General features: G+C 36.3%; 1 protein-coding gene across 1 annotated transcript in view; it reads right to left on the bottom strand.

Annotated features, from left to right (window-relative positions):
- The window catches only part of CDH12 (cadherin 12), a 436383-nt gene that overhangs the window by 12310 nt on the left and 399610 nt on the right, over positions 1–24463 (bottom strand). The window contains exons 8-9 of the mRNA XM_056108950.1: positions 17315–17451; positions 2870–2991 (exon numbers count right to left, since the gene is read on the bottom strand). Of these exons, the coding sequence (XP_055964925.1) occupies positions 2870–2991; positions 17315–17451 (259 nt within the window). The remainder of the gene's footprint in view (positions 1–2869; positions 2992–17314; positions 17452–24463) is intronic.

Here is a 24463-nt window from a genome sequence, read left to right on the forward strand (position 1 = left end):
GAATTGTCATAGAAGAGAATTTTTACCCAACACCAAAGACCAGATTATAAATGGGGCAATTTACTCAAAGATTACTACCATTTTGATTCTGTACAACTTCCATTTTCCTTAAGGCATCCTTAGATCATTAAGTATCATTGGTAAGATTCTGTAAATGTATTTCTGAGCTGATACTTTGTTGTCATTTTGCTTTCTTATAAAATCTCATTAGTTAGCATATGCATTTGATAAATTAAAGGTATCTAATGTCAAAGCATATGAAGAACACAATTTTCAAATAAAGAAAATAGCTTTAAATAACATGCAATGGTGATAATTCTAGTATAAACTATCTAGAACCTAAAATAGTACCTTGGGATTTTGTGCCTTTAGGTAAAAATAGAAAAACTCTCATTTTTTTAATCAATTCAATATATGAATATTTCTTGATTTATATAGTATAAATCATTCAGTATCTTGTTTTTGGAGAGTGCATAGACATGTGTTCATACATAAATAATAGTCTGGTATAGATAAGTTATAAAATTTCAACATAACAAAGAGAATCACTTAGGTCATAGGAGAATTACTCCTAAATATTTCTGAAAGTTTAGAGACAAGTTAGGGTTATGTTTTGTATAGAAAGTTGGCCCAGTAGAACACAAGGAGCTTGAAAAATATTTAATTAGGAAATAAACCTTCAAAGACCCTTTAACTTTAAAATAAATTATAGATACCTCCAATAACTTATATTGTCCCAAACTTTTTAACTCTTTAATTTACTAGACACGCATAAGAGCATTAGATAGAGCTCAGTTTCCAGAAATATTTTATATAGTGCATGTAACTCTTCTAATTGACATGAAAAAAAGTTTCCTAAATTAACTTTTAAATTAAGTAATTTGGCGAGTTAAGTGGAAGATCACGTAAATTTTAAAAAAATAGTTGACTTTTGAAATTTTTAATTCTTTCTATTTCCAAATAACTCTCTCAGGATATTCATTTCTGTTAGGATTTATGTAGCATTTACTTCTTCACTAACTTATGCTGTCACTGACCTTATACTATGTAAATAATAGTTATATTTGCAAGCTATCTGTGACATATTTGATATGCCAAACACAGTAACAAGTCTCACAATGTTACTGGGCCTGCTCGAGCAAATCGATGAACAATGGGAGGACAGTGACAGTGACAATGAATACCTTAAAATTTGGTTTAAATCAATTTCTATATTTTTGCAAATTAAAGGGGCGGAGAGATAGCACTGTGGCAAGACGTTTACCTTGCACACAGCCAACCCGGGCCGACCCCAGTTCAACTCTTCTGCCCGGCACACTAACAAGAGTATCGCACCCACAGGGTAAAGCCTGGCAAGCTAACCATGAAGTATTCGATATGCCAAAAACAGTAACAAGTCTCACAATGGAGATGTTACTTATGCCCATTCGAGGAAATCGATGATCAAGGGGAGGACAGTGCTACAGTGCTACAGTTACAAATAAAAAATATGTGTTTATGTTAGGAAAATATGAATAAATTTATGCATTAAATTTATGCAATTTTTTAAAAAATAATATTGAGAGGCCGGAGTGATAGCACAGTGGGTAAGGCGTTTGCCTTGCACGCAGCCGACCTGGGTTCAATCCGTGGCATCCCATATGGTCCCCCAAGCACCGCCAGGAATAATTCCTGAATGCAGAGCCAGGAACAACCCCTCAGCATAGCTGGGTGTGACCCAAAAAGCAAAAAAAAAAAATAAAATAATATTGAAGCATGATAAAGATATAGTGCCAAAAAAAATCCTTACTGATGGACATATTCTTTATTAATTTTGACAAAAAATGACAGCCAATCACCACATTTAGCTATGAATACCAGAGGTATGGATAATACGAATGAGAATACTATTATTTTATTAAATTTTAATTCAGTGGTTATATGCTAATGACTATAATATAATCACAATTATGTGATGAGAGTTTGAAAAGCAATGAAAAACATTTAAATTGGTCTAAATATAAAGCATAAAGTATAACATTTTAAAAAATGATTATCTCAAAATAATTTTTTTCTCAAGAATCTAAACACCAAATTTGAAACTTTGAATCAGTACTTTTGTGCTTAAAGATGACTGAAATCTATTAGAAACCAAATATATTCTAGTATATTTTCATTGAGATACACATCAACAAGATTGATAATGATATTGTTGTTTTATGACATAGTATCATCATTTTCTTACGCCTTGTTCAAAATGTATTGGAACATTGTGTTGTTATATTGTAATATTCTTTCACTCTGCCATGCAATACCTGTATAAAATCTAGAATTTTAACATCAACGTCTACAAAAATGTGGTTCTCTATGACATATTAAGACCTCCCTCCAAAGAAATAGTGAGCAACAAGTCAATAAAAAAATAAATTCATATCTTTGATTTTTTCAGATGTTTTATTCAAATTCAACACAGAGGCAAGCTATATGTATATTTTAATGGACTACAAACCTTTTTTGTACCCCTTCGTAAATGCATTTGAGAAAATTAACAAGTATTCCAGAATAATGTAATCTAAGGAAATTTATTTACTGATCTTATTGTTCTAAGTTTTTTAGAAATGCCACAGAAAAGGAGTAGAGAAAAATCAATGTACAATTCCCAGACCTTTTCGTAATACAAAGGCATCAACTCTTTCCATCATTTTTTCCCTTGTGGATTACTTTCATATTAAACATCTGTAATTTATTAATGGGAACTTAATATGTATATCGTTTAATATTTGAAGACATTTCACTTATCTAGAAATATATAAATGATTGGTTGTGTAACATAAAACGCATGCACATAGTAGATGTAAATGTGTTCTTCATTAACAATATGGATAAATACCTGTCCTACTTTGGCATTTTCACATACAGCTGTCTCGTATGGCACAGATAACTCTGGAGGAAATTCATTGACATCTAGGACATTAATCAATATGTTGACTTGGCTAGTTAACAACGGGTTGCCTATCAAAAACAAGATATGAGATTAAAGAAATATCCAGTTATTACATTTTTAGTATTTGTTTATTTTTAAATCAGCCTTTTAAACATTTTACTGATATTTAAATTTCTGTAGTAAAACACTGAAAATAGATAGGCGTATAATGTATACCAAAGTGACCATTATCATTTCAATTTATCCATCCTCTTTTTGATGTTTTTTTTGTTTTGGATTCACACCTGACAGTGCTTCTGGCTTCTGGCTTACTTCTGAATCTGTTCTAGGGGATCATTCCTGGTGTGCTCAAAAAACCGTATGTAGTAAGAGAATTTACACCATAATTGGTCACATGCAAGGAAATCACCCTACCTACTGTATAATCTCTTGGACACTCACTTTTCTCATCCTCTTTACTGAATTTTATTCTGGTAACTAATAATTTGATATTACGTATAGGAAATTTAATTTTGTTGTATGAAGTGATGGCACAGCGATAGGGCATTTGCCTTGCATGTGGCCGGCCCAGCCAACCCAAGTTTGATTTCTTCACCCCTCTTGGAGAGCCTGGCAAGCAACCGAGAGTATCTTGCCTGCATGGCAAAGCTTGGCAAGCTACCTGTGACATATTCAATATGCCAAAACACAGTAGTCGAGCATCTTCCACCCAGATCCTCCAAATTCCAGTAGGCGGGGGTCACACCCACCACCTGGCCCCCTGGCGCCCTGTAATCCCATCAACGGCCAAGACTCAGAGACTATAAAATCCAGCTCCTGGACGAGAACAGTGCAGTCTTCTGCCCCCGCGCCTGGCTGTTCCTCGCCGAGGCCCCTTGTAGGGGAGCGGGTTGAGCTTTCCTCCCCGCCCCGACCAGGGCTCCGGCAGCCAAAGACCTCCAGGACCAGCCACCACCATGCTGAGACCACTCTCCGCACACATGAAGGTACTGGCAGAGGGACAAAGTCACGCGGGTTCCGGGGCCGAGATCTCCAAGCCTACTCGAATTGGAGTCGAGCATCTTCCACCCAGATCCTCCAAATTCCAGTAGGTGGGCGTCACACCCACCACCTGGCCCCCTGGCGCCATGTAATCCCATCAACGGCCAAAACTCAAAGACTATAAAATCCAGCTCCAGGACATTTTATCAGGACATCTTTTTATGACATCTTATTATCTCATTCCTACTTTGGACAAACTGGCAGGCTACCGAATGTAGCCTGCCCACACGGCAGAGTCTGGCAAACTCCCCGTGGCGTACCCAATATGTCAAATACCAGTAACAATGATGGGTCTCATTCTCCTAAAGAGCCTTGAATATAATCTCAGGGCTAGGATGAAAGAGACGTTACTGGGGCCTGCTTGAGGCAATCGACGAATAACAGGATGATGAAATGAAATGAAAACACAGTAACACAAGTCTCACAATGGAGATGTTACAGGGCCCGCTCGAGCAAATCTATGAACAACGGGAGGACAGTGCTATAGAGCTACAGTATGTAGCTCATCTGTTATTGTCCTATAATTTTGTACTGTAGTTTTATATATATATATTCATATATATGTATACATATATATACATTTATATGCCAATTAAGCCATTGTTTTTGATGCTTTTGTTTTGTGAATGATTTCAATTTCTCTTTCAATTATATTAATCACTAAGGGGTACTTTGGGTTTATTATTTTTTCCTGGTTAACTCCTTAGAACATTGCATGTTTCTATTATTTCTATGCTGTCCTCATTGAGACATAACTTTGATAGTACAAATTTGCATTTCTGTAGTATCTGTTGTGACTTCATATGTTGTAACTTCATATTTTGTTTCTTGTTTTATTCACTTTTTTTCTGTTCTGCTATGTGAGTCTGGATAAAGTTTTGCTATTGGTTAACGATTTTAAAAATGTTTTTTGTTAATAATTTAGATTGCCATATCAATGCCTATTTATCTAACTTTTATTCTCTTTTATTGTTTCCTATTGTTTACTGACTTTTGGTTTTGATATTTCATTTTTTTCTCTTTGGATAGAATAAGGCCTTATTTAATAATCTGTATTATTTGGAGGGCATCTATTGATATATATCTATGTACTTTTCTTAGTACTGCTTTTGCTGTATACTACAGATTCTGAAAATGTATGTCTTTATTTACATTAATTTCCAAGTAATTTTTCATACCTCTGAATTCCTTTTTTACCCAGAATACATTCAGTAACATTTTACCCAGTGTTTTTGGTTTGATTTTTATTTCATACCAATCTGTTCTTACAAGATGCTTTTTGTGATTTAAATTTCTATATATTCACTAACAACATTTGTGTGTGTGTGTTACAACATTTGGGCAACCCTTAGTAGTGTTGGTAGGAGACTTGAAAATAAAGTATGTCCTGTCTTCACATGTAAATCTATATCTTCCTCCATGAGAAACTCTGAAGTACTGGGAGAAATAAAACTATAGAACAAGCAAAAATCTGGTATTAATAATTCACTATCAAAGTACACAGGCAGTTCATTGAATCAATAGTAGTATCAATATTTCACAATCAGAGTATCAAAGCATTTCACTGAGCCATTATTTACTACTATATTTTTCTTTAGGTAAAACATGCGTTTCTGTGCTTTTTTTCTTTGCCAATTCAGTGACTTTGAAATAGATTTATTTACTCTATAAAATACCACAATGATGATTCATTGTCCAAAATGATAAATACTAAGGAGAGAATGGAATATCTGTTTTTATACACAAATATTAAGATAACTATGGAGGCAAAGGAAGTCACTTATGAAACATTAACTTACACCTTAAAAATAAAATACTCGTTTCCTTGTTTTGTCTTTCTCTCATTAAAAGTCAATGATATCACAATGAATTTGTCCTCTCTGACTTAGACGGATAACTTATTTTTTTCTTGATTAATTTTAATTTTTTTAAAATTTTTATTAGTGAGACAGCATGAAGTACAGTTGTAGACTTACATATTTTGTGCTTGGGTTTCAATTATGCAATGATCAAATACCCATTCCTCCACCAGTGCCCATTTTCCACCACCACGGATCCCAGTATCCCTCCCACCCCCGTCTCCCCCATCCCTCCCTGCCTTCTGTGGCAGAGCATTCCCTTTTGTTCTCTCTCCTTTTGGGTGTTGCAGTTTGCAAAAGAGGCATTGAGTGGCAATCATGTTTGGTCTATAGTCTACTTTCAGCATGCTTCACCCATCCTGGGATGATCCTCCCAACACCCTTTATATGGTGTTCCCTTCTCTATTTGAGCTGTCTTTTCCCCTAGCATGTGTGGCTGAAAGAGAGGGATAGCCATAGAAAGATTGCATTCATCTGGGGAACATGAAGTAAACAAAATAGGAGACTAACACCCAAGAATGGCCGAGATTAGTACTAGGAATTTTGCTCCATGGCTTGTAGACTGATTACGTTGACTTACATTCAAGTTTCCTCCAGGTTGCAGAAACTGCATGATTTCAGTTCTTCTTAAAACTGTATGGTATTGAATTAGGTGTCTATCTCAACAACTTCTTGATTTGCTTCTCTTTTGCCAGGCATTCATTGTTTGGGGGGATTTGTTTTGTTTTGTTTTGATTCTACAATTGTACTAAGTAGTGCAAGAAACAATTTCAAACAATTCCAAAAACTTGGTTTTGGATTGCATTATTGCTACCAAACCAGATAGGATAAAAGAATAAGAGAGAAATGAAGATCAGACTTTGCTTTCCAAATCAAACTAGAAGTTATAAAAGGAACAAAAGTAACTCATAAATAATTTTAAAGTTACACTGCACCTATATTCTAAAACAAATGACACGAAGAAGATTACGAAAGACTCATTATATAACTTTGAGAGTCATTCCCTTTTCCTCAATGTGTGCATCTCATAAAAAGAGAATGAAAATGTAAGGTTTTAACAGAAAGTTTAAGTTGAAAGTATTGGGGCTGGAGCAATAGTAAAGAGGATAGGGGGTTTGCCTTCCACGCTGCCGACCCGGGCTCAATTCCCAGCATCCCATATGGTCCCCTGAGCACCGCCAGGGGTAATTCCTGAGTACAGAGCCAGGAGGAATCCCTGTGCACCATGGCTGTGACCCAAATAGCAAAATAAAAAATAAAAAAATAAATCATTTGAAAGTATGCAGTTGGATTTTGAATCAAGATATCTCCTACCAAAGTCCATACTCAGGAATGCTATTATATAACATACAATAGAAAAAAATGATAATTATGTTGCCACTTAAAATTAGACCACTAATTCAAATTGCAGATTAGAGCATAATAAATTCAAGAAGGTAATTCAACCTATTCAACTGTGCTACAATGCAAAAATTAGCCTCCATTTTCTGTTTCACAGGTACATAAGGTATAAGTGGTAAAACCATATGAAAAAAATCTTTTATTTTCTAAATTACAATTATAAGTTAATGTGAGGATGGGAAGTTTACTGAAGGTGACAAAACTACCTCAATTACTTATAATAGAGGTTTTCCTTTATAACATATACTCCTATCATTGTAATTAGTTTAAGCCATTTTATTTATACGATTTTTAAAGTGTCAAACTTTTTATCCTCCAAAACCAAAATTGAGATTGTCTTATTGAGTAATATACAGAAATGGTACTATTGTAATATTTTCTCATTAAAATTGCTTACCAATGGAATTATTTTGATATGTTAGCTCAGACAGGTCATTGTTATTTGAGGCTTTTCATAAGACTTGTGGAATCATTGAAAATTAAATGTTACTTTCTTTATTGTGACTATTTCAAAATAAATGCCCAAAAAAGGATAGACAGAAAACTATAACAAAAAACATAGTTGTGTTATCAAAAATAAATGAGAAACTTTCATTACATTATTCTCTCATTCATATTCTATATGTAAAACAACCATACTTAAAGGTTTAATACATACATTTAAATATAAGATGTAGAAATAAAATGTCCTAGCTCAACTACTGTTTTTAAATAATCATTGAATTTTTCTAGGAAAATACTATTAGACTGTAATGAATTCTCTTTGGGTGTGGGAATTGCCTCCTAAGTGCTACTGAGGAGGCAGATAGGGTTGGCCTTTGGCAATCCTTAGACAACCTACTGGTGGTTCAATGCATAGATGTGATGTAACTCCAGCCCCTCAGGGCTAGGGTTTACCTGGGCACCTCAGCAGTACTAAGGGACTGTTTCAAATTACAATTTAAAACAATAGTTTTCATCACTTGTTTTAAATATATTGAAAACTAGCTTTCTTTTTCATATCATTTTTTGATAATTTGTATCATGCTAGGAGTATCCATAGTTCAACTGTGTTGATGTAAATTTTGCCTTAATTTATAAATTTTAAATATTGAGTTCACTTATAATAAAATTATGTTATGGTCTTCATCATGGGGGTTTCCTTTATACTTTAAGTTGTAATTTGATATACTAGTAATAAGGCAATTCTAATTCGTTGATCTTGGTAACTATGAGACTGAGTTATCACCAAGGAATAGGTAAAGATGAACTAATGAATATTTTTTTAAAGAATGAGAAATAAAAATAGAGTTTCATATTGATTATTTTATGAGTTCCAAGCTACTATTAGTTGTATATTAAATATAAACAACAGGGAAAAATCAGTGGTAACTGAGTTTAATTGGTTGGACATCTATTCAACATTTATGTAAAATTTTTGTTATTTAAACTATTTACATATTTGGTTATTTATCTAAATATTTTAATTTTTTTCTCATGGCAAAAAATCAGATTTTTTATATGTCTATATAATATTCACACAGAAAAAATTTTAACACATTTTATAATTATTGAGTAAAAAATTATTCTCAGAGTTAGAAAAGAAATAAAATACAATGTAATTAAGCAAACTACAGATCTAAAAAAGTTCTAGAGGCCAAAATATAATACTAAAATGGAAGTGAATGCATTGGTTTAACCAAACTTTATTTGATCCCTGACAATACTTAACCCTCAGACCATCCACCAGGGAGAGAAAGAAGGCCAGAACCCAGCTCTGTAATGTTAACACACAGTCAACATTATAATTGAGAGTTTATCAAGTGGAATTAAATAAATTTAAGGAAGAAATTTCTCCATTCTGGAGGAAGATCTGTTCACTCTTGAACACACATCTCTCTCAATCTCTATCTCTCTTACTCTCTCTCTCATGCATGCATGCTCTCACTATCTCTCTCAATCTCTCTCACTCTCTCTCTCTTCCTGCCTTTCCTTCTCCTTCTTTGTTTTGCTCTCACTCTCTCTAAATATCTCTCTTCATCTCTCTCCCCACTCTCTCTTTCTCACACTCCCACTCTCTCTCAATATATTTCAATATCTCTCATGCTCTCTCTCTTTCTTTTGCTCTGTCTCAATCTCTGTCTCTGTCTCTGTCTCTGTGTCTCTCTCTGTCTCTCTCTCTCTCTTTCTCTCTCTCTTTCCTCTTGCACTTCTCTAAATCTCTTTCAGTAAAATATATTTTGTTTCACTGTAAATACGGACCTCGTGCCAGGCTGTGGGGAGGGTGAGAGCCCTCCCTACTCCAAGGGACACAGCCCTGGCCGCCCACCTCCAATACCCAAGCACCCCCACACTTCAGGCCACTTTCCAGACTTCACACTTCCTACCCATTTTCCACAGTTACTACACCATATCTGATGGGGTTCAGACAGTAGGAAACAAATCATAGAGAGAAATACATAAATGTATGCCTCTTGGAGAGCCTGAACAAGCTACCAAAAAGTATCCCGCCAGCATGGGCAGAGCCTAGCAAGCTCCCTGTGGCATATTCCATATGCCAAAGACAGTCACAACAACAGATCTCATTCCCCTGACCCTGAAAGAGCCTCGAATCATTGGGAAAAGAGGAGTAAGACAAAGCTGCTAAAATCTCAGTTAGTAGGAATAGAGATGTTACTGGCACCCACTCGAGTAATTCAACGATCAGCAGAATGACTGTGATACAGTGGTACAGTGACAGTAAATCCATAAATAAATAAAAATTAAAATATAAAGGACTGGATGATAGCACAAAGATTAGGGTACATGCCTAGTATTGTCTAATCTGGGCATAACAGTGCTTCAAAAAGCATGGTCCTTAAAGCAATGCCTGCTGAAGTCTGGAGTCCCCTGAGCACTCAAGGGTGTGAATTGGAGTCCCCAAGCACCTCTGGGTGGCGAGGTGGGGGAGGGTGCAGATATTTCTGGCACTGCAAGACCTGAAGAGGATAACATGCTAAAGGTCCTGACATCCTGAGTACTACCCCAATATACACAAACAAATAAGCATATAAATTGGAAATAAATAAAGCTATTTGAAAATATGAAATAGTGTGATCTGTAGGAAGAAAATCCTAAGGAATCTAGCAGGCAAAAAAAAAATAAAATTCTATCAAAACCAGAGAACAAGATATCAAAACTTTTAAAAAATAGTAAAAAAGATATTTAATTTACTATTCAAAGCAAACTGAAAATGAAATTGATAAATGTAATTCAACACAATAGAGTTAAGGCTTATGAAAGAATAAATTTAGTCAAAATATGTAGGAATAAATTTGGTCAAATGCATGCAGGACTATACTGGTGAAGTGAGTTTCACAAATTATTGCTTCGAGAAATAAAAAGGCTTGCTGATGGGAAATGCACAATTATCTAGTTGCTTTGAAAAATAGGACAGAATGTTTGTCAGAAACTAGCTGTGAACTTAAAGCCTATCTATTCCACTAGGTATGTACAACTGTTTAAAATAAATGTTCACACAAAAATGTATACATACATGTATGCATGGAATATTATGCATACAGTATAAAACTGGGAAAATTAAATTAATATCTTTGGTGAATTAAGATGTTTTATGGTCCTATCCATGCAATAAAATATCCTCAACAATGAAAAACACACACACACAAAAACGATAAGTCCCTTAAGAGCAAGAATGGCGGGATTTGCCCCTTGACTTGTGACTTATTTAATATGAGAAATCAAAGGTCTGTATTTGTGGATGGGTGTGGGGGAGTGGGGAGGGGCTTGGAAGTAAGCACAGAGAATAAAGCACTTGCTTTGCATGATTTGACTTAGGTTCAGTCTCGAGTATGACATATGGCTGTCACAGGAGCCCCCCGGAGCACAGTTGGATGTGACTCCCCAAGCAAACGAAAACCCCAAATGACACGAAAACACTAGACAGCTTAACATAGAAATGACTATGCTAAGAAACTCCGCAAATCTATAAAAGCCATTGTATAAATTTATACTGCATTATTTATGTTGTATAAATAGTCATTTCATACTGATCTTTATACAAAATGATTACTTGCATTATTCTGACATAAAGGTGCATGTATAGCTCTATATATCAAACTGTTATAAAAAATGGCTACCCAGTAATTTAATGCAGATGTAAATAATATACTTGCATATAGTATTTTTCTAAGCTATGTAATTTGGTGGGTCAAGCCACTATTTTCTTTGGTGCGGGGGTTCGGGGGTTCCTCCTGGCTCTGCATTCAGGAATCAGAGTCCTGAAAGACTCAGGAGATCTCATGGAATACAGATTTCCAACCTGGGTCATTTGTGAGCAAGGCAAGCATGCTGTTTGCTGTGCTATTATTCGTAGCACTGTAGCACTGTCCTCCCGTTGTTCATTGATTTGCTCGAGCGGGCAACAATAACATCTCTATTGTGAGACTTCCTGCTACGGTTCTTGGCATATTAAATATGACACAGGGAGCTTGCCAGGCTTTGCCATGCAGGAGGGTGCTCTTGGGAGCTTGCTGGGATCTCCGAGAGGGGCAGAGGAATCGAACCCAGGTTGGCTGTGTGCAAGGCAGATCTCTATGGCCCTACCCTCTATGCTATCGCTCCGATCCACTGTGTTATTACTCTGTCCCAAATCACAATCACAAAATCATCCTGTTAGTCGTCGATTGCCTCGAGCAGGCCCCAGTAACGTCTCCTTCATCCTAGCCTTGAGATTATATTCAAGGCTCTTTAGGAGAATGAGACCCATCATTGTTACTGGTATTTGGCATATTGGGTACACCATGGGGAGGTTGCCAGACTCTGCTGTGTGGGCAGGCTACATTCGGTAGCCTGCCAGTCTGTCCAAAGTAGGAATGAGATAATAAGATGTCATAATAGGATGTTGTGCGGCCGCACAGTTCCGGGAGCTAGTTTTTATAGTCTCTGAGTCTTGGCCGTTGATGGGATTACACGGCGCCAGGGGGCCAGTTGGTGCATGGGACCCCCGCCTACTGGAATTTGGAGGATCTGGGTGGAGGATGCTTGGCCCAAATCCGAGTAGGCTTGGAGATCTCGGACCTGGAACCCGCGTGACTTTGTCCCTCTGCCAGTACCTTCATGTGTGCGGAGAGTGGTCTCAGCATGGTGGTGGCTGGTCCTGGAGGTCTTTGACTGCCGGAGCCCTGGTCAGGGTGGGGAGGAAAGCTCAACCCACTCCCCTCCCAGGGGGCCCGGCGGTGAGGACAGTCAGGCGCAGGGGCAGGAGACTGCCACTCTGTCCCAAAGTCACAATTTTTATAAATCTGTTTCTCAATTCATTTTCACCTAAATAACTAACATGAATTAAAAAAAGTGATTTGTCTCTAGTATTGTTTACTTTATAATTTAAATATCCCTCCTCCAAATTTAGAAACATTTGGCTGTTGAAAGTTTCTAGTAATTTGTTGAAGTGATTTTTTTAGTGCTTCTGTTACTTTTAAAATTCTCAAGACTGGTATCATAAAAACAGCAAAGCAATAATGCATAAAATACTTATTAGGGTCTAATGAAATTATTTGGATCTCCAACAACAGTAACACTGATTAATGACTCCTTTTTAATTAAGTTGAAGTTGTTCAATCATTGTACCATATCATTTCTTCTGAGAATATTTGGAGAAAGGTCAGAGCCAATACGTAAGCAATTTTAGTCTCTAATAAGGTACACTTGCCCAGTTCTGTTCTTCTTGGCAGGGCAAGTGTGAGCTATTTCTTTCTTAGTCATTCACTTTGATGATAGTTTTCTGCTCAGCTGGCTATTTCCGTCAATGGAAACAGCCTTAGCTTTATAATATGAATACATTTTAATTTTAAGCTCCGTGATTTCAAACAACAAAAATTCTACAACAAGCTAATCTTATTGCAGACTCTTTAATTACCAAGTGGTATATAATACATATACATACACGTAGAGTACTTGTCTCAACAGTAAATCCTGAATACTCTAAAATTTGCAGTAGCCTTAGAATAGATCCTGGATTGGATGAAGGTTAGTCTATAAATAATAAACTAACATATCTTTATGTATGTGCATGTATATATATACATGCATGCATGTGTTATTGATATTTGTATCTGTTGTTTAGCATATCAATATTTCTATCCTCAACTGCAAATATATACAATTTATAGTTCCAGACTGCGTGTTTATCACTTAGGGACACTTAACTGGTAGGAATCCACACATCACTTCCAAAAAGTTCAAACTTAAAGTTCAAACTGGAAGTTGCCAGTTTGGCCTGCAACTTTATGTACTGACATTGCATGATGATAGCTTAATGGCCTCACCAGCGACAGGATATAAAAAAGTTATCTTCCATAGCTACAATTCAACAGACTAATAAAAATGCCTTCAGGGTTTCATCATAGGTAGGCTATGGGGCCCTGCAATTTCTAACTGAAAATATGCAAAATATTTGTATTTGTTAGTAGAAGGGCCTAAGGTAGATTAGCTTTACAATAAATGATATTTTATAAGGGCAATAACTTTAGAGAAAAAAAATCTTTCTAGTATGTTTATGTATTATTTTAAATACTATTTTATATTTTAAAAATAGCTCTCACATCTTTCAATTTATTTATTGCAAAACTTTTAAATATTGAGGGTGTTGCTAATGGGATTGTTTTTCTTTCTTATTTCTCATTTTACGATTTCATTTTTTGCATACTCATGAGCAAATGTGGATTATCTCTTTGGAGAAAAAATGTAAAAGATAATGACTGAGATACTACCTCCCATATTTTTAAATAGCTATTATATAAAATAAAAAGAAACACTAAGTGTTACAATGATGTGGAGAAAAATATTCTTCTACAATATGGATGGGAATGTAAATTAGCATAGACATTTGGACACCACAGTAGAAATTCTTCAAAACACTGAAAAGAAATCAAAGAATTTAGATATAACACGTTTGGGTACTTATTCAAATTATTATATAACAATGCAAATACTTGCATGTGTAAATAACACCCTGGCTTGGATACCAACATTAAAAAAGTATGACAATACTATTTCAAAGATAAATATATATTTGTGCTTATCGTAGTATTATTTATAATAGTCTACAGCTGCAAAAAAAGAGATTTCCAGAGATTAATCATATTATAAAAATAAACTAAATAAAACCAAGATAAACTTTAGACTATAGGACCAACTTCTGGTTACTAAAAGACAAGGGGAATTAGGACAAAAGGGTATACATGGTGAAGGAAAGAATGAGATCTTTAGGGAAGACCTTAACGTAGTTTGGGAAATTGACATGCTGTTCAGGAGTTTATACCTGAAACTTACATAATGCTATAATGTAATATTACTTTAATTAAAAAGTTACTGAAAAGACTGTTCAATTGAGGCTTATTAAGAAACAGGGCATTGGAAGGAATGCAAGGTGATTGAGAGATGTCTGTTAATGCATAACTTATGGTCCATTTTTATTGATATGCCAAAAGTACTAGAAAATGTGTTTGCATGCAATATTCTAGATAAATTAAGTAATTAAAAATTAACACAAGTTAAGGGTGATGAATAATATAAGTAACAAACAGATTATGATATAAGAGGAAAATAATGGATAACAGCATGAAACGAGAGTTGGAAAACCTGAGAATAAGGGGTCCTAAAACAGAGACTGATATTCTATTTCCCTGATAACATATCTGCTCCGACAACTGATAGGGCAATCTTTTCTCAGACTCTAACTGAACTGGGTCAATGGAGAGGTGGTTTAACAGAGAAAGAATAGAGCCAAAGCACAGTCTATAATGTATTTGTTTAGCATGCCTAGATGGGATCGTTTCCTCAGAGGCAACTAGGCATAGCAGGAACCTGAAATTGAGAACTCATGCTATTAACCCACCCAGCAGGGCTGTGCAAAGAGTCCTGGAATGGAAAAATTCTGTAATGTCTACCATGGGTGTCCATATCAAGTTCCTTCTAGAGAGAGATTACAAAAGCCTATACATAAAATAATTCATAAAACCTTCAAGAGAACAGTGCATTCAGCCAGTTCATTTGCAGTGGGAACCAGTGGGCTACCTTAGAAAGTCAGCTAGAGATTTATGAATTTGTACCTCCCTCTATCCTTTTCACAACAAAAGGCTGGAGAATCTATTTCCCCAATAATCAAAGTTTTAATTTCTGAGGGTATTGAGGGATGCACTTAGCTCAACCGTTGGTTGCAAAAATATTAATTATATTAACAATTTTGGTAGAACTCACAGGTTTGTGGCTGCGAACTGAGCGAGATTTTCCTGAAGAAAGTTAAATTTCATGTCACAATGATAAAGTTGACTTTTGGTTTTTAACTAGGAAGAGCTCTTGGGTAGAGCTTCTAAAATATCATGTGTCACCCACTCAGCATGTAATGTACATGGTGGAAGGTTGAAATGAAGTGAGCTGTATTTGTTAATCTGACCATCTGCAGGCAGTCATTCTATGATGTCAGCCTCAGAATTTTCTTCCTCCAAGGCACACCAGTTATTGCAAAAAAATAAGGCAAAAAAATGTGTGTTCATTTCTTGTAGATTTATCTTTAAATTCTTCATAACCTAAAAGTGATGAACTCTGTTAAAGACATAATTTAAGGTCTGGGAATAAGCATCTGAATATTCATGCACAGCAGTTACTGTCAGATAAATAAAAATATCAGATTGACACCCCCATTGCATTGACCCTGATTACAAACTCTCAGTAGAAATTGTATGACTGTGAAAGAGCATAGTGGAGTGAAATTGACTGCCAAACCTCTGATGGCAGATGAACAAAATAAAATTAAAAGAAAAGAAAATGAAAGATAGCCACACCTTTTTTTTTTCTTTTTGGGTCACACCTGGTAATGCACAGGGGCTACTCCTGGCTCTGCACTGAGGAATCACTCCTGGCAGTGCTCAGGGGACCATATGGGATGCTAGGAATCGAACCTGTGTTGGCCGCTTGCAAGGCAAACGCCCTACCTACTGTGCTATTGCTCCAGCCCCATAGTCCCACCTTTTAAGCGACTCTAAAAGGACTGGTAAAATGCACTTCTGTTAAAAGCAGACACATCCAGTAGCCAAATGGCATTACTCCCACCTTAGTCTGTCACCCTAGGGAATAATTAAGAATAACTTTGATGGTCCGGGTGGGCATATGAAGTCTATAATGACTCTGAGTTTACAATACTCTCTTCTGAGCTGAAATGATAGGATGGTGGCTAGACTGTAGATTCAGTTTGATCCCTGGCCCTCCAGAATGGTCCCTAGAGCCTGGGAAAATTGATCTCTGAGTGCGAAGTCAGGAGTAAGTCTCGATCACTTACTGGAGTGGAGGGATATACTACTCCACTCCCCCCAAAAATTAAATACACGATTCTCTTCTGAATTAAGGAGAAACTCACTTAAATGCCTGTCATAATTCTACCGATTTGATGAACTCTTTGAAGATTTACTCTATAAAGGTAGATATATTTCACGAAGCTATTCATAAAAAATACATTCTAATAAAAATAGGGGAGGGGGGCTGGAGGGATAGTACAGCGGGTAGGGCATTTGCCTTGCACGCGGCCGACCCAGGTTCGATTCCCAGCATCCGATATGGTCCCCCGAGCACTGCTAGGAGTAATTCCTGAGTGCAAGCCAAGAGTAACCCCTGTGCATCACTGAGTGTGACCAAAGAGGAAAAAAAAAACAGAGGAGGAAGAAGGTGAGTTTTTCAAATTCTCTCTTCAATTTGAAAAAAAGGAAAAGTTCACAATGGGTAATTTCACGTGATTATTATTTTCTCCTGCCCAGTCCGGAATCAGGTGCCGGGGTGAGTGAGCACTTGGAAACCCTGTAGGTCTCTGAGGGGTTAGCACAGAGACGAGGTGAGATGCATCACTAGACATGCATGCAGGAGAGAAACAGGGTTCACGGGCAGCTGTTCCAATTCCTCTGGACTCATGTTAGAAGAAAGGGAACAGGTTTCTGAGTTTGCCCAGGAGACTACTCAGCTGTCAGTCCAAAAATGAAAAACACTTCGGCAGAGACCCCTTGAGGGATGCTAAATCCAAAGAAACGCAGCGTGACATTGATTTCATCCATGCCATACTTACTAACTTTACTCGCAATTATGGAGAAATTATACTGGGCAGTGCTTTCTCTGTCTAGTAATTCATTAGTGGCGATGGTTCCTTCAGTTCCATCTATTGTGAAGTAGCTGTCCCCATCACTCTTCCAGTCTATGAAGTACCTGTACAGAAGGAGAGTAGATGCAAATGTGCAATGATTACCCATTCATCATAATGGCAGTCAGGCTAACTTGACACAGCTCCTTATTTTCATCCCTGTAGCTGTTACCCACCTTGCAATAAAGAAGAGTGTAAACGACAGCTTCTTTATTGCAAAGTCAGTATGCTCAAGGGGAAACTGAAAATAATGAAAGATTTAGTACTCCTGCTGTTCATATTATTTTTGGGTCTTGACACCTTGAAAGCTCAGCGGAGACTAAAATTCTAAAGCTGACCATGGGTTTCCATAACCTGCTGAATATTAAAACTTTTTCAAGCAGTAAAAGAGGCTTTAATGGTAGCTGTGGGGAGACCTGGGGTGGGAAAGGCACCTGGAAACAGCTACAAGGAACTTAGACCAGAAGTAAAATCCTTGTTTCCTTAAGTAATAAAAATAGTATTTTGGAACAAAAGGGAATTTATTTTTAAACTCACAATGAGGTAATTGTACAGAAAGTTTTCCCTCAGATACATATAATAGTATACATCTCTAAAAGGAAAGAAAGTGTTTTGACTACTATTATATATTTATCTTCTTTATTAGCCGGGATTCTTCATAATAAAAAGTTAATATAAGTTTTATGAGTCTGACTAACCAAATAATACATAAGAAAAAGAATATCAAAATAAGATATCATTGATGTCTTTAAAATCACTTATCACTTAATCACTTAACTTCCCGTTAGTCGTCAATTTGCTCGAGCGGGCGCCAGTAACGTCTCCATTTGTCCCTGTCGCGTGCTAGTGTAGCCCAATGGCATCTGTTCGCTCCGGGAACATGAAGGGCCTCAAACCGATCATTCATGATCTTGACGAAGAAGTCTGACCATCTGGTAGGTCAGACTTCTTCGTCAAGATCATTCACCTGTCTTTAAAATATTTTACATTAATTGAAATTCAATTTTAATGAAATAACTTTTATTAAGGAATTGTTATTCACGAAGTTGTTCATAGTTGAGTTTCAGGCATTGTTCCATCACCAATTCCACAACCAGTCAAACTTCTTTCCACTAATGTCCTCAGTTTACATCCCACCCCACATCCTGACCCACTGTGAGCCATAATACTTGGTTTGGTGCCTATAGTTTAGATCTCATGCTGTACGTTTCCTCAACTCTGTGGGTCTTGACACCTTGCAATAAGAAGAGTATAAACGACAGCTGTGGCTCAGATATATTACATGTCTATAACCAAGGTCCCTAACCTCTACCTGTTACCTCCCGTGTACCTCTTCATACATACTCCAAAGGTACTGCCCACCTCCTATTTCATTCCTGCCCTAGTCTTATTTAGATTCTCAGGTCAGGTCAAGGGTGATATAGGTATGACCCCCAATGAAACCTTGAATTTTCCCATTCAGTTACTCTATGTATCACTGAACATGAGATTATCTGATATTTTTCTTCTTCAGATTTATTTCACATGATGTAATATTCTACAGTTCCATTCTAGTTGCAGCAAACTTCATGATTTTATCATATCTTGCGGTTGGATAGTATTCCATCATGCACATATACCATGCTTTCATTAGCAATCTGTTGTTAGTCACTTATGTTGATTCCAAATCCTAGCTACCTAAGTGCTGCAATCAATTATGATATGCATATGTCCCTTCAAATGAACGTTGGTGTGACCTGGGAGTAGAAACCAAGAAATGGAATTGGTGGATCATGTGGCAGTTCTATTCGTACTTTTTTGAGGTTTTACATTTTTTCATAGAGTTTGTATGAGACCACAATTCTACCAGTATTGGATGAGAGTTTCTCTGTTAATACATCCCCAATAACCCACCAACACAAATTGTTCTTGTTTTCGGTTGTGTACTGTTTTACTGGTGCAAGATGATATTTCATTGTCATCTTCATTTGAACTTCACTGATAATAAGTGATGTAAGCATTTAAAAATATTCCATTTAAAAAAAAACAAATATCTGTTAACTTTTTCTTTAAAAATCTTTAAATCACATTATTATGATAATAAAATTATTTAATAAGAAAATGATATTCTGGAAGTTTGACATATGCCAGGTATAGTTCTAAACTCTTTGCTTTAATGTATGTAATACATATCAAATCCAAACAAAAACCCTCACAATGAATATTATGAATATGCCTATTGTATATATAAGTAAATACAAAGACACAAAGATATCTGCCCAACTTCATCTACTAGAAAGTTATTTCATATTTGAACCAGGTCACCAGTGCTTTCATATAATAGTTATTATACTGTCAATCTTCAATAAAACATTCTATGCAAAAGGAATCTTCCAATCTAAATATTCAATGCATAATTTACATAGTTACCATATTTTTGGGCCATGATTATAAGTTAAGGGACATGATTATAAGCAGTGCTTTAAATTATAGTCTATATAGCTCAATTTCTGGTCTAAAGAAAATGATGCATTTCCTCATTATAAAAAGTTACATAAGTAATAAGAGTTCAACATAGCACATTATAATCTTGACAGGCCAGTTATATGAAGTTGAGGAAGTTTACGTGGGAATTAATCACGAAATTAAAATGAGTTTTCCTTTGGAAATGAAGTATTTAACTCTTAAAATGTCAGTATTTGCTAGTAACTTACTTCAACTCTGAACTTACGGAGATTGATAGGCTCGTAATATCTAACCTATCTCTGATAATTTTTCTCTTGATTTCAGTAATTGAAAGTATTGAAGCTTTGTGATTTCAATGTAGTATCTCGTAGTAATATTCTCATTGAAAGTAAAACTAAGGAACATCTAAAATCATGGAGCAGAGAAAAGAATTCATTTAATTTCATCTATTTATAATCTTCTTTCCTGAAGGATTAGTCATAAAAGGGGGAAATGGGGAAAAAAATTCAGATGAAAAGGGCTTTCTAGGGTAAGACCCGTAGAGTCAGCTTATTAACACTAATACCCCACAATTTCATGTTCACTTGAAATATGTTAGAAAAATTCCAAATTCTCATCCCATCAAATCTCTTCTATGCATAAATTCACTTGTTAAAAAATATTAGAACATTTGTAAACGTTTTGTGTTATGCCCCCATGAACATTTGCTGCCATTGTTTGTGTGTGTGTGTGTGTGTGTGTGTGTGTGTGTCGTTCTGAGAGCAAGCATTTACAAATTTGTACTACTAAGCTTACACAAAAACCCTAAAGAAAAACCTATGTGCACAAATACCCAGGTCCTTCTACAGATAATTTGACTTTTGTTTGGTTTTAATTAATTGTTTTCTGACTTTCTAGTTTTTACCTCTGTCACTTTGTAATATTCGGAAACTTCTTTCCCTTGAATACTACCCTCTTAGAAACCATAGCGTCTTCTATAATGACAGATCTGGAAACCAAGTTGAACATGTTCTAATCAACTATGGATTTTTAGTATCTTTCAAAAATTGCTCAGACTCAGATTTTCAATCTAGCAGGAAGTCTGGGCACATTCCTGATTTCCTACCACAACGTTACTGAAAAATCCTTATGCTAATGGAATGATCAATACATGAGGACACTTACCATCCCCTATTGTTATGTTCTTCCCTCTAGAGCTTTAGCATATGTGTGTGTGTGTGTGTGTGTGTGTGTGTGTGTGTGTGTGGATAGCACAGTGGGTTGGGCATTTGCCTTGCACCAGCTGACCCAGGTTCGATTCCCAGCATCCCATATGGTACCCTGAGCACCACCAGGAGTAATTCCTGAGTGCATGAGCCAGGAGTAACCTCTGTGCATCACTGGGTGTAACCCAAAAAGCAAAGAGTAAAGCAAAAAAAAAAAAAAAGCTTAAAAGGGGCTGGAGTGATAGCACAGTGGTAGGGCATTTGCCTTGCACATAGCCAACATGGCCGACCCGAGTTCGATTCCTCCGCCCCTCTCGGAGAGCCCGGCAAGCTACCGAGAGTATTCGATATGCCAGACACAGTAACAACAAAGTCTCCAGTGGAGATGTTACTGGGCCCGCTCGAACAAATCAATATATATATACATATATATATCAATATATACATGTACATCTATATGTATGTATGGAGTAACCACATTAGTGAACTGACAAGGAAATCACCCTTATTCTTATTTCCTGACTATTTTCAGAGAAAACGTGACTCAGTTCCATGGAATCTCACCATTTTTCAACATGCTTGTTCTCCTGAATGTATCACTGAGACTGTTCTTTAGGTTCATGTTAGGACTGTACCTTAGGTTATTTAATTAAAGAATAAAGTCATATAATAATTGTTGCTAAATAAAATGATATAATTTAAGGTATAGGTAATGTTTTTATTTAATTATTTTAGCAGTCATTCTTGGAACTATGTGGTATCTAGAACAAATGCAGAGTTTCAGCAAGCAAAGCCTAATCTTTAAGCCATGTCCTTGGTCCCAATTTACAAGTATAAATGAAATACAACATAGAAAAATAATTTGTGTCATTGTACTTTTATTTGGTGATTTAAGGAATCAACATTTAAAATATCCTCATAAGCTTTATATAATTAGACATGTCTTTAGTTTATGCACATAAACACAATGACTTGCTAACAAACCTATGTTAGCAATTGAACTGAAATTTAAAAAAAATTAAGGACTGACCTAAATTGCACAGGCTACTTGAGAAGAGAACAATTTTATTACTTTTCTGTAAATGAGTTTTCACAAATGCCTCAAAAAGTTTTATTCCTTTCATTAGGTAAGCATTACCCTTCAAATTGTTTCTCCTAATTTGCCTAATATCTTTCTCACAGTTAATGGAAAAACTAACTTTGACCTGTCCTATTTTTTTTTTTTTTGCTTTTTTGGGTCACACCTGGCCATGCAGAGGAGTTACTCCTGGTTCATGCACTCAGGAATCACTCCTGGTGGTGTTCGGGGGGACCGTATGGGATGCTGGGAATCGAACCTGGGTCGGCCGCGTGCAAGGCAAATGCCTTACCCGCTGTGCTATTGCTCCAGCCCCGACCTGTCCTAATTTTAAGATGAATTTTATAAAAAGGCCTTGATCAGTTAGAATTATTCTAAAAGTATCACAACTCATCTTTTAGGCAATAAAGGTGTGATAAAATTGATTCAGGCTAACTTAGAATATACATTTTTCTTGAGTTATAATAATATCTCCAGATCTCGTTCTTGACTATTCTTATTTCTTAATATTTAGGATTTAGTATTTATTTTTGTCTATGGCAGATGATGAGAATAAATTCACTCTAATGCATTTCCAAAAAGAATATAAATGAGCACCTATTCCATAAAGCAATAATTAAAATTTAATTGGTTTACTAATAATTGACAAATGATTCATACATTCTTTAGAATAGCAATATATTGTTTAAAATTCATTAGACAGTAGTTGCTAATTTTCAATTAGTTTATTTTAGTTTGTTTTTAATTGCATCTTCTTGCAATTGAAGTAACAACTTTTTTCTAATTCTCATTGTTTTTCAATAGTGAAATTAGATTATATCTTTGTTTAGGTAGTATATTTCATTTTTATGTGATTGTAAGAAATAAAACAAGGTATAAATTATAATAACCTAATGAAGGCATATACATTTGTCCATACATTATCTATGTTACTGTTTGCAATCCTATTAGAAACAGGGGAACTGGGGAGTTAGTACAGTGGGTAGAACGTTTGCTTGTAGGCAGTTAATCTGAAATCTATCCCTGGAACCATATATGGTCCCCTAAACTGCAACTGAAATTATTCTTGAGTTCAAAGAATGGGGTAGTCATGAGCACTGCCAGGTTATTGCCAAAAAATAAAAATGAAGAACAAATGAAAATGGAAAAATTGGGCAGGAAATGTTTCAAACAGCTAGAAGCTTGCTTTGTTCGTAGGAGTCCCAGGATTGATTTTGTGGAACCAGATAGTCCCCTAATCACTTCCTGAAATGGTTTCCAGGAAGAAGACCAAGATTGCTCCCCGACCAAGGCAATGCCAAGTAAATTAAATAAAAATTATACTATAGCCTACATGCTATTAAAATCATGGTACACCTTTCTTTGAATTTAAATGGAATAAATTATCCCTTTTAGTATTAACATTTTTTTTTATGTAGGAGTACTGCTATTTATTCAGCCACTGATTAGCTGATTGAATTGGGCATGAACTCCACCTTACATTTTTATTATAATTTTATTTTTTTCTTCTTATATTTATTTATTGAATCACTGTGGGAAAATTTACTAAGCTTCCAGGTTTGTCTCCGTCATACAATGATCAAACACCTTTCCCTTCACCAGTACTCATTTTTCACCACCAAGAACCCCAATATACCCCCCTCCCACCCTTCCCAATGCCTGTGAGGCAGATGATTTCTACTTAACTCTTCTCTACATTGATAACATTCATTATTTCGACAAAAGATGCGCCATTATTGATAGAATTTCCCCCCCAACAATCAGAATTGCTGAAAAGGCATTGTGAAATACTTGTTGGTATTTAGCTGGTATGAGAATCATATAATGTCGTATAATGATTTTGGATTTCTGCCAAGAGACAGATAAGTACAAGATTGGCTTCTGTGAGTCTGGTGTTATGGCTGTGCCAGAGAGCCGCTCGTTGGGGGCAACTCGTGTCCTTGGTAGGCATGAAGGATGAGCCAGTACCGCCATCCCCCTTCCCACGAGACTGCAGTTGCCCCATCACCACTGGCTCATACCTGGCTTTCCGATAAGCTCTGAGGCGGCGGCCACCTTGCTACCGGAGGGGAAAAAGGCGGAAGGGAGCAACACCCTTTCCCTCCTGGGGAGGCATGGTGCCGTAGTTTAACGCATGGTCCATTCACTTTTCTGCTGCAAGCTTCTGGGCTCTGGACTAAGTTCTTTTGCCTCTGGAGTCATGGCCATGACGGAGAGCCTTTCGTGGAGGGCAACTCACAACTTTGGTAGGGTGTGAAGGATGAGCTGGTACTGTCCCCCTTCCCATGAGACTGCAGTTACCCCATCACTGCCAGCTCATACCTGGATTTCCAATAAGCTCTGAGGCAG

The sequence above is a fragment of the Sorex fumeus genome, unplaced genomic scaffold (assembly GCF_029834395.1).
Source record: "Sorex fumeus unplaced genomic scaffold, SorFum_2.1 ptg000240l, whole genome shotgun sequence".
Lineage (NCBI taxonomy): Eukaryota > Metazoa > Chordata > Mammalia > Eulipotyphla > Soricidae > Sorex > Sorex fumeus.